Source organism: Pteronotus mesoamericanus, unplaced genomic scaffold (genome assembly GCF_021234165.1).
Source record: "Pteronotus mesoamericanus isolate MK-2021 breed Mesoamerican mustached bat unplaced genomic scaffold, CSHL_Meso_final contig_256, whole genome shotgun sequence".
Classification (NCBI taxonomy): Eukaryota; Metazoa; Chordata; class Mammalia; order Chiroptera; family Mormoopidae; genus Pteronotus; species Pteronotus mesoamericanus.
The window spans coordinates 4,474,479-4,486,384 of NW_026555108.1; the positions used below are offsets into that span (position 1 = coordinate 4,474,479).

General features: G+C 46.1%; 1 protein-coding gene across 1 annotated transcript; it reads left to right on the top strand.

The window, feature by feature from the left end:
* Positions 1 to 3,755: 3,755 nt before the first annotated feature.
* On the top strand, positions 3,756 to 10,611 carry AWAT1 (acyl-CoA wax alcohol acyltransferase 1). The gene is made up of 7 exons (XM_054574208.1): positions 3,756 to 3,831; positions 4,725 to 4,832; positions 5,102 to 5,172; positions 7,829 to 8,033; positions 8,388 to 8,559; positions 10,034 to 10,233; positions 10,457 to 10,611. The coding sequence occupies exons 1-7, from the start codon at positions 3,756 to 3,758 to the stop codon at positions 10,609 to 10,611; spliced, it is 987 nt and encodes a 328-aa protein (XP_054430183.1).
* Positions 10,612 to 11,906: the final 1,295 nt, after the last annotated feature.

An 11,906-nucleotide genomic window follows, 5' to 3' on the forward strand; every position in this document is an offset into this window, starting at 1 on the left:
AGCTTACAGTGGTTATTTCTGGATAGTGAGATTATGGTTGACTTTTGTTTCCCTTATGCTTTTCTGACTAGTCTGACATGTTTATGATTTATATGGATTATTTTTATCATCAGGAAAAACAATAAATCGATTTCCATTTTGAAAAAGCAAACAAGCCATTGCTTCCAATGAGTAGGCAGCAGACTGCTGGCACGTGGCGGGAGTAACTTCATTATAAGGGTTCTGGAAATTCCTTCATGACCCAAGCATTGTCTAGAATGAACACATAATGTGCTTCTATATATGGTTTTTTCAAATGTCATGCTGTATACTGCCATGATGTGCATCCATAGCCCTTCAGTTTGCTATATATTTAATCAATGAATGGATACTAAAAGCACAAGTACTGCCTGGCTGGTGTGCCTCAGTGGATTGTATGCCAACCTGCGAACCAAAGGGTCGCCAGTTCGATTCCCAATCAGGGCACGTACCTGGGTTGTGGGCCAGGTCCCCAGGAGGGGGTACGCGAGAGGCAACCACACACAGATGTTTCTCTCCCTCTCTTTCTCCCTCCCTTCTCCTCTCTCTAAAAAGAAATAAATAAAATCTTTGCGGGGGGAAAAAGCATGACTACTATCATGTGGAAGTCTGTGACATTTTAAGCGTTAAAATACAAAAGCAAGGGATGGGATCTGCTGCCAGGAGAAAACAAAATGTATGTATAGGTCAACTCTGTAGTTTGCGTGTCTTCTCAGCAACTTACTTCCTTTTTTATGGGGGAAGGGGAGGCAGGAGGAAATAGAGGGGGGGAAAAGACCTGAAAGAACACACATTATTGAAAGTTGACCCGGGAGCAATCCTGGAGAAGACAATTTACAAAGATGAGAGAGAATGGCAAGGGAGTTGATGGAGGCCCAGAAAATTCTATCATGAAAAGACAGAATGCTCATCTCCCCCACATTGCCAGGGGCTGGTCTCCAACATCAACCGCAGGTATGGCAACAATTAAGTAGGGCAGAGATGCTGCAACACCTGAGTGCTGACACTTGCTGGAGGGCCAGGCTGGTATCCAGTCAGCAGAAACACAAGGAGCGGGGTGGGGTAGGTATAGGGGGAGGCAAAATAAGCAGAGTTTTGTCTTTTGCCAAACTGACTCAAAGATCAGCACCTGCCTTCCTTTCTCTCATTCATCTTCTCCTCTTTCACAATGTGCCCCTTTCCCTCTATTTCTGTGCGTCCTCTTGTCCCCTATTCAAGTCTCTGGGACACACTCCTTCATAGGACTCCTATAATCTCATTACCCATAAGAAACCATCCTGTTCACTGACCTCAAACTAAGATTCTCACTTACTGAGGGCCTAGGATTTTCTAGGCATTAGGAGCAAGTGCACTGACAATAAGATGTGGTCCATGTCCTTTTAAGGCATGCAGTCTTCGGGTGTGAAAAGCAAAAGCAAACAACCCAAAAAACACCACCAAAAACAAAAACAGAAAATAGCTCCCACAACCCAACATGCTTCAGGGAGCGTAAAGTTACAACAAGATAAGAGACAGGAGTCAGAGAGAGAGAGGAATGGGCTTTGTTTCTCCCTCCCACTTTGGCCTGTATTTGGGACTCAACTATGAACCAGGTTCCCCACTCTCACCCTTGCTCATGAGAGCTGGTGCTGAAGCCAGGAAGACTGGCTTACTCCAAGTGAGAACATTCTTCAGCAGGTCATTGGCATGGTGAACAAAAGAGGGTAGGAAGGGGAATTGTTCTGTTTTAAAAACCAATAAAGGTCTTACCAAAGTGCTGAAACCTGGGTCTGATCCAATCTTTGAACCCAACTGCCAACCTATTGGAAATACTACTGAGGAACTTGCTGAAATGCGCCATAAGCATGCAGTCTAGGCTGTGCGAAAGGCTCCAGGTCAAATGCCACGGGTTCTCCAACAGGTAAGTCATCAGAAAAGGAAAGGGATTGAGGAGGAACCTGTGCATTAAAGTAAATTCTTCCAAAGTGTCACGGTCAGAAAACACAAGGAAAGACCAAGGAACTGTTGCAGATTGGAGGAGACTAAGGAGACACGCTGTCTGAATACAATGTGGGACCCGATGGAACCCTGGAACAGTTAATGGATATTAGTAGGGAAAACTAGTGCAATTTGAATCAAGTCTGGAGTGAACAGTAATGTGCTGGAATTAGTTTCTTAGCTCTGACAGCTCTACCATGGTTATTTAAGATGTTAACAAGGGGAAGTTAGGTGAAGGATATAGGGACCTCTCCGTATTATCTTTGCAACCCTCTCATGCATCTAAAATTATCCCAAAGTAAAAAGTTTAAAAAAGAGAAAATTCAAGAGACATCTCAATTTTTTTCATGGGCAAGACTAAACCATAGTCATTAGAGAAGTACTTTTGGGTAATAATAGAAAGGCCAGGGAAAAATTACTCTAAATGTCAGGATAATGCAGGGTGATGGTTAGTTTGGGAGGAGGAAGAGGGTTGTGATTGAAATGGGGCACATGGAAAGGCTTCTCGGGTGAGTGGGAAAGCTTTATTTCTTGACCTAGTGGTGGCTGCAAGGTGTTTCTCTTATAACAATTCATTAAGCTATATATTTGTTTTAGGCAGTTTTCTATATCTGGGTTTCATTTTACAATAAAAAATTAGAGAGAGACTTAAGAGACATAGCATACTAATATAACCAATGGATCTTGTTTAGATCCTGATTCAAATTAACCAACAATAAAGAGGTATTTGAGCCCTGGCCGGAGTGGCTCAGTGGATTGAGCACTGGCCTGCGAACCAAAAGGTTGCCAGTTCGGTTCCCCGTTGGGCACATGCCTGGATTGCGGGTTAGGTCCCCAGTAGGGAGCTGACAAGAGGTAACCACACATTGATGTTTTTCTCCCTCTCTTTCTCTCCCCCTTTCCCTCTGTCTAAAATAAATAAATAAATAAAATCTTTTAAAAAGAGAGATATTTGAATATGGACTGCCTATCAGATGTTATTAGAGATTTAGTAAACTTGTTAAGGGTGATAGTGGCATTGTTGTTATGGAAGAAAAATCCATATTTTTGTTGTTACATAGTGAGGCATTTAGGAGTGAAATGACATGTCTTAGAATTGCTTAAAAACACTCCAAGGGAAAAAAATACAGTGGGGAGACAGATGAAACAAGTATGGAGCAATATTAATAGCTTGCAGATGAACACAAAGGTGAAAATGTGTTGCTTTCTCTAGTTGTGTGTGTGTGTGTGTGTGTGTGTGTGTGTGTGTGTGTGTGTATAAATTTTTAATAGCAAATTAAAAGAACAGAACAGCCTCCAGCCCAACTGCCTCAGGTCAACGTTCTGTGACAGAAGATACCTGTCTCCAGGGGCACCCCAACCCGGACAAACCTCCAGAGCTCCCTTCCCACCAGCTGTCTCCCTGAGGTCACAAAGCCTGTACTCTCAGAGTGGCCTGTGAGAGCCTCTATTCTGGATCTCTGGGTCACCAGGATTAGATGATAGTCCTTGTCAACTTTTTACATCCCGATGTCCCAATAACCCCAGAATGGAGAGTCAAAGGGGACAGCTCAGACCTGATGAGGCAGTCCTCAGGACTCCAGAGCCTGCCCCTGAAGTGGGTGGGAGGTGTGGTACAGGACAAGAAGGGAAGAGAACAGATGAAAAGCCTCCTAGTCACCACTGAGTGCACTTCCAGAGGAGGCTGGCAGCACCTGTGGTTGGAACACTGTTCAGGGATCTTCGTCTCTGTCAGTCTCCTGGGCAGTCTCCTGGACAGCATGCCTTATTTTAAGCAGCCTAAGCACATACAGAGTCTCTTGATCCTGTACTGGCCCTTGTGCTACGTTATCATATGTGAGTACCGACTGAAGTGTGCATGGCAAGAAGCCAGAGTCAGGGGCCCAGGTCAGAGCTGGGGTGATCTGTAAGCTCAGGAGAAGTTTCACCTCTAGTCTTTCATTGCTTTAGATGGTACTACAGAGTACAGGCAAGGAATCTCAAGTTCCCTGAGTGCCTTGGGGAAGGAAGAGCTAGAGTCCCAGGGGACAGTAAGGACAGGCAGGGGGATAAAACAGGGGCATGATGGAGATAAGTAGCTCTAGCTCATTTCAGTCATCTGCTCAGCCTCACTGTCTGGAGAGGGGAAATGAGGCCCGGGGAATAGGCATGATAGGTTCATGATCATAAGGAAACATAGGGAGTAAGACAGAGGAAGGATTAGCATTACAGACTTAGAAAAATACAGCCTGTGTTTGAACCATAGTTTCCCCCTCTAGGAGGCATGGGTGGTGTAGCAGGGAGACAGGGACAATGGAAGTAATGGTGAGGGGCAAGAGGACAAGAATGGCACAGGGATACAGATGCTGTGAGGGTAGGGTTAGGGGATTTACAGACAGTATATGGGCAAGGGAGGGTGGGCTAGTGGTTTACCAAGGTTCAGGGATGGTGGATAGGAGGAAGACAAGAGGAACCAGATGATGGCAGGGAGCAGGAATAGAGGGATGGTGGGTAGGCAGGGAGGCAGGTGGACAGTGGTGACAGGTAAGCGGAGAAATGGGGCTGGTGTATGGTAGATGATAGAGGAAATGTCTGAAGGACAAGTAGACATGGGTAGTGGATGGGAAGAAGCTGAATTGTGCAGAAAACCAGGACTAGAGGCTTGGGTAGTTTGGAGGGCTCTTAATAGGGCTGGACATGGTCAAGTCCTGCTGGCAGCACAAATTTGGTCTGCCCTGCTCCCTCATCAGTTTGGATCGTGAATCCATTCTTCATTTACCTGCTGTTTACATCGTTGTGGCTGCTACCAACCCTTTACTTTGTCTGGTATGTGCTGGACTGGAGGACCCCAGACCAAGGTAAGACTCACGGACCTAGAAAGAACAGGACCTAAGAGTGTTCCATCTTAACCTGTAGCTAGGAAGTCCTGCTCACCATGCCATGGGTCTCTCATCCAAGTTCTCAGAGCCACAGGAGCTAGGCCAGCTAGGACCATCCTGAGGTCTCTTCCTTTTCCCGCTCTCTAGCAGAGCTATGGTCCCTCTACACTGGCAGGGAAGCCCTGGGTGAGCGGGAGAGGTAGGGTTGGCCCCCACAGACACTATCCTTACTGCTATTCTCTTCTCAGGAGGACGGCGATCTGCCTGGGTAAGGAACTGGTATATCTGGACCCATATCAGGGACTATTTCCCCATCACTGTAAGTGTCTCTTCTCTAAAGTCCCTCACAGTTCCCCAAATACTAGGCATTTGTGCCCAATGACTTGGGTTGTCCATAAGGGTAACAAACATCCCAGACAAGTCTCAATGCAGGCTAGACATACTTTATGATCCAGAATTGCTCCTGGGCACCCATTACTCTGCTAGGACACTTTGGATGCTCTTGGCATGACCTACCAGACGACATAGGCACAAACACAAGTGCAGTTCAGTTCAGTTCAACAAACACTGATTAAAAGTCTATTCTGTGCCTCATGTTTGGGGTACAGAGAAGTGAGTAGAATACCATGCTCTGCCATCAAAGAGCTCACATCTAATGGGGAGGACAGACAAGTGTACACAGGTTCCAACAGAAGGCCTGCTTGAGTGTGGTTGGTAGGGTAATAATACGGGTGTAATAATTCATAGTTTTAATTTGAACATTTCACCTAAAATGTCATAAGGTGTGCTTGAACGTGATATTGTTATGTTACAGGATGACATGCTTATGATTTTGTAATAAAAGATTTTGTAACAAAAAAAGGGCGTTATTTGTGCCAGGCCCTGCATTTACAGTTTGGTGCAGGATATACAACTAGTTCAGCTGATGGGTAAGGAAAGGCTCCACGGACATGGTGATAACCAAGTGGGGCTTTTTAAAAATATACATATTTTTAAAACATATTTTATTGATTATGCTATTACAATTGTTCTATTTTTTCCCTCCTCTTTATTCCCCTTTATCCCCCTCCACCCTACACCATCCCACCCCCCAGCATTCCCCTCCCTTAGTTCATGTCCATGGTGTACATATGAGTTCTTTGGCTTCTCCATTTTCTATACTATTCTTAATCTCCCACTGCTTATTTTGTACCTACCATTTATGCTTTTTATTCCCTGTACCTTCTCCCCCATTCTTCCCCCTCCTGCTTCCCTCTGTTTTACTGTTCTTAGTGTTTAATCTTCCTTTTCTTAGATAAGTTCCTTTAACATTTCATATAATAAGAGCTTGGTGATGATGAACTCCTTTAACTTGACCATATCTGGGAAGCACTTTATCTGCCCTTCCATTCTAAATGATAGCTTTGCTGGAGAGAGTAATTTTGGATGTAGGTTCTTGCTTTTCATGACATTGAATACTTCTTGCCAGCCCCTTCTTGCCTGCAAGGTTTCTTTGGAGAAATCAGCCGCTAGTCTTATGGGAACTCCTTTGTAGGGAACTGTCTCCTTTTCTCTTGCTGCTTTTAAGATTCTCTCCTTCTCTTTAAGCTTGGGTGACTTAATTATGATGTGCCTTGGTGTGTGCATCCTTGAGTCCAACTTCTTTGGGACTCTCTGAGCTTCCTGGACTTCCTGGAAGTCTATTTCCTTGGCCAGATTGGGGACATTCTCCTTCATTATTTTTTCAAGGAAGTTTTCAATTTCTTGCTCTTCCTCTTCTCCTTCTGGCACCCTTATGATTTGGATGTTGGAACATTTAAAGTTGTCCTCGAGGTTCTTAAGCCTCTCCTCATTTTTTTTTTTTAATTCTTGTTTCTTCATTCTGTTCTGGTCAAATGTTTATCTCTTCCTTCTGCTCCCAGTCATTGATTTGAGTCCTGGTTTCCTTCCCTTTACTGTTGGTTCCCTGTGTATTTTTCTTTAGTTCACTTTGTATAGCCTTCACTTTTCCCTCCATTTTGCGACCATACATAACCAATTCAGTGAGCATCCAGATCACCAGTGTTTTGAACTGTGCATCTGATAGGTTGGCTATCTGTTCATAGCTTAGTTGTATTTTTGGAGCTTTGATTTGTTCTTTCATTTGGGCCATATTTCTTTGTCTCGGGGTGCCTTGGAAATCGTTGGAAGGGGCAGAGCCCTAGGTATTCACCAGGTCAGGGCAACCCAGGTCTCTGCCTTGCAATGCTGTGTGTGGTGGAGGGGTCCAAGAGGGAACAATGTCACTTGCTTGGCTCTCGGCTGGTTTTCAATCACTTCCCTGACTACCCACAAGCAAATGTGACTAGGTGGGTGGGTTTTTGTACATTCTAGGATCCTGCGGGTCTCTCCAACCGACTCTCCTGTGAGGCTGGGAGTTTCTCCTGTCGCTGCAACCCCCACAGGTTTTTACCTCCAGAGGTTTTGAAGCTTCCTTTTCCTGCACTGAACAGCTGGGTTGTGCGGTCTCGCTCCCCAGCTTTCCCTCCGATTTATCCAAGCAGGGCTTTCAAAGTTCAATAAAAGTTGCTTAGGTGTGCACTGAAATGGGGTTCGGGGTGGGGAGAAGATACCAGGAAGAGATTCTAGAAATATACCGCTGTGCGAGTCCTCCGAGTACACTTTGGAGCAGACAACAAACCCTGCCCTGATTTTGAGATCAGAGCTTGCTGGCCTTTTCCACTTAAGAGTGCTCTGAGAAAATGATGTCATTCACGAAGTGCACTGACATAAATGGCTGAGGCTCATTGCAGCCATAGGCAAGAGACCCGGGAACTCAGCTGCCCCAGATTCTATGTGGTTTCCCAGGGGCCAAGGAGATCATGCCTCAGCCACTCATGGCCTACCTGTGGAAAAGCCCTGCTTTAGAGAGCGCCCTGATGCCTCTACTGTCTCCACCTTTGCTTGTCCATGTGGTCTCATTCCACCTCCTCTGCCATTTCTTTCCATGGCTGCAGATTGTGAAGACTAAAGACTTGTCACCTGAGCACAACTACATCATGGGGGTTCACCCGCACGGCATCTTGACCTATGGTGCCTTCTGCAACTTCTGCACTGAGGCCACAGGCTTCTCGAAGATCTTCCCAGGCATTACACCCTACTTGGCCACGCTGTCCTATTTCTTCAGGATCCCCTTGATTAGGGAATACCTCATGGCCAAAGGTACTTCTGTGGCAGGAGATTAAAGGCAATAAAGGAAAAGAAAAGGGGAGAGTATTATAGCTGGAATTCAGAAAGTCCTCCTGGTTATCCCACTGAAAACCTTCCTGCTGTACTTTTGATCCAGTGCCTCCTGCAAAGTGGAGATACTGTCTCAAAGTCAAATGCGTTGTGTTTGCCCAAAGCCTTCTCTTCTCCACACCCTTTGCCCCAGCTCATTCCCTCTTCTCCTGGAACCCATGGAAACCGAGGACACACAAATAAGCCAGTGAGAAATAGAGCAGAGGGCATTCCCTCTCAGCCCTTTCTCCTCTCCTGATCATTTTACTCCTGTCTCTGCTCCTTGATTCTTTTCAGGTGTTTGCTCTGTGAGTCAGCCAGCCATCAACTACCTGCTGAGCTGCGGCACTGGCAATCTCGTGGGTATTGTAATCGGAGGGGTGGGCGAGGCCCTGCAAAGCGTGCCCAACACCACCACCCTCATCTTCCAGAAGCACAAGGGGTTTGTGCGCACTGCCCTCCAGCATGGGTAGGTGTTCTTCCCAGGGAAGGAGTGGGTGGCCTTCTCTGAGCCTCATGCCCTGGTAGGCGATGCCAAGATAAATCAGACGTGACTCTTGCCCTTATTGAACCAGCTAGTGACTAGGGGAGATGACCATAGAATTTCAAAAAAGTTTATGTTATCTGATCCTTCTGAGCTAACTAGACCAGTTCCCAGCAAGCCAAACCACAAACCCAGATTCATTATCAGGGGATTTGGCTAGAACTGCCCTAGCATATAGAGGACTCCTACGTTATCTCTATCAGCTTCAGCATCTACATCTGTCTGTGAATGTTAAGTGCAAGAGGCAGTACAACACGGTCAGTATGCACTGGGATCTAGAGTCGGGGCCTGATTTAAAATCCTTGCTCCCTGACTTACCATGTGCTCTAGGACAGGTTCCTCAAGCATCCTGAGGCTTCATGTGTTCATCTTTATAATGTGCCTACTAATAATTGCACCCACTTCATTGGGTTATGGTGGGGTTTTAATGAATTTATGTGCATAAAACACCTACCATGTGCCTGGCACACAGTTAGCCACTACAACTTTCGGTGTAAAGAGAGGAGGTAAGGAACAGGAGGCCAAGGCTGGAGCTGTGGGCTGTCCCATTGGGTTAGCAGGCCGGCTCGCTGGACACAGGGACAATTGTCCTACTGCAGACTCAGAAAAGAGGGAAGCATTTCCTCTGAGGACTTGCCTGAGTGGTCTGTAGATGAGTTTGGAGCAAATGTAGGGGGAGAGAATGCAGAGCACAGAGGAAGGAGTCGAAGGGGTCCTGGGGTCTGCTCTGGGTCCTGCCACTCACTGACTGCCTGAGCCTGGAAGATGAGAAGAGGACCCCCCCACACCCTGCCCCCATGTCATCCACTGTGTCCACTGCGGGGAATCAGTAAGGTCACATACATCGGAGTGTTGGGAGATCCTTACTAGTAACTCTCACAGGAAGCCATAAGGAGCCCGATTCCCTATCTAGGGCCCTGTCAGGGTAGATCCCCGTGGCCTGAGAGGGAAACAACTTTTTGCTGTACTAATCCCAAGGCCCAAGGACAGAATACCTCACTCATAGTCCCTGTGGGTGAGGGTCGTATCATACAGACACATCCATGCAAAATTATCATCATCTCCTTGCTTCCTACTAGTAGGAACAGAGTCAGCTATTCCTTTCCCTGACACTTCCTGGAAGCTGTGGGTCTCTGGGGATCCCTGCCCTAACTCTTGTTCCTTCACTGCACCCCCATATCTTGTCCTGGGGATCCTGACCCAGGGAGGGCACTTTTACTGGCTTTGAAATTTTCAGGGCAAGAGACATGAAATATGGGAGCTCTGTTTAGTGCAAGAAGAAATTCTTTATGCCACAGGGATTTCATAATGGATGGGGTCTTGGCCATGAACACATGTTCTTCCTGGGTGGTTCCCATTGTGGCCTGTGTGTGGGAAACAACTCGGGGCTTTCTTACAGGGCTCATCTGGTCCCTACCTTCACTTTTGGAGAAACTGACGTATTCAATCAGGCGGTGTTCCATAAAGACAGCAGGATGTTTAAGTTCCAGAGCTGGTTCCGCCGTGTGTTTGGATTCTATTTTTGTGTCTTCTATGGCCGAGGTTTCCGTAGAGGCTCTGTTGGGCTCCTGCCATACCCGCTGCCTATCAGCACTGTGGGTGAGTGCTGCTTTCAGCCCAAGGCCACCTCAGCTCTTTCTGAGCTTCCACCTCAGCCCTGCCCACCCCACCCCCACCAAAGAAGAAGGCAAGCAGGAGGGGAGATGCTGGGAGTTGGTTTTGGATGCGAGAGGATCAGGCCCTGGGGAAAGAAAAAAGAAGGAGGTTAACGGAACACAAGATTCTAACATTTGCCCTTTCTCCTTTGCATTTCCCTTGGCAGTCGGGGAACCTATGCCAGTGCCCAAGATCAAGGACCCAAGCCAGGAGGTGGTGGACAAGTACCACACACTCTATAAGGAGGCCCTGAAGAAACTGTTTGACCAGCACAAGGCCAAGTATGGCCTCTCAGAGACCCAGGAGCTGCTTTTCTTGTGATTGAAGGGACTGTGTGTCCAAGAGAGAGTTCCTGAGCCCTTGCTGGTGTGGGTCAGTGCGTGGGATGTCTTCCCTCAAAGGGAAAGGTCAGTGACTGGATTCCTGGTCCGGGCACATGCCTGGATTGCGGGCTGGGTCTGCAGTCAGAGCGCATGGGGAAGGCAGCCAATCGAGGTTCCTCTCTCTCACACCCATGTGTCTTTTTCTCCCTTCCCCTCTTTCTAAAAAAATTAAAAAATAAATTAAAAAAATACAAAAACAAAAAGAGACTGCCTGGAAGAAGACACTCATTTGCTACTACAAAAAAGGGGAAAAAGGGAGATGAAGGAAGGCTATGTGTGGTTGGGCACAGCATCAGGAATTCCTTCCTTACCACAGAGCCCTTGTACTTGCTGCCCCGAGGAGCTCCACTGAGTCATTCCTCATCTGGAGACACCCTGAGGCCCCTCATACCCAGACAGGCATGCTCCCTGCCAGTCTCCCTACTGGCTTTCCTGACTGAGCTCAACGCCCCAGGGCCTGGACGGCTCAAATGAAGCAGCCGGAGTAGCCACCACTCCAGTTGCTATTGTTGTTGCTGTCTTAACACACTTTAAAAATTGAGATCTATTTTGCATACCATAAATGTAAACTCTTTTAAAGTGTAAAATTCAGTAGTATTTAGTATAGTCACAGTGTTGTGCAACCGCAACCACTGTCTACCATATTTTGCCATGTAAAAAGTTCCCTTTTTTGGCCAAATTTTTCGGGGAAAATAAGGATGCGCATTATACATGGGTAGTACTAATTCCGTATCTATAGAAATGTTTTTATAAAAGTAACTTCTCTTTTTTTAAGATTTTATTTTTTTATTTTTAGAGATAGGGGAAGGGAGGGAGAAAAAGAGAGAGAGAAACATCCATGTGTGGTTGCCTCTCACATGCCCCTTACTGGGGACCTGGCCCACAACCGAGGCATGTGCCCTGACTGAGACTCGAACTGGCGACTCTTTGGTTTGCAGGCTGGTGCTCAATCCACTGAGTCACACCAGCCAGAGCTTATATAAATGTTTTTAATTCTTTAATTTATGCTTATGTGTTAAAAGTGTAACTCTAGAAAGCAATAACGATATCATATGTTCAAAAATAAATGCTGAAATTCCTTTATTGTACAAAAAGCAAGTATCTAAATATAAATAAATACAAAATTGAATTAAAAAGTTAACACAAAATAGTTTCTCCCCAAAAGTTTGGGCTAAAAATGTGAGTGTGCACATTATACTCAGCAAAATATGGTAATTTTAGAGCATTTCTTCA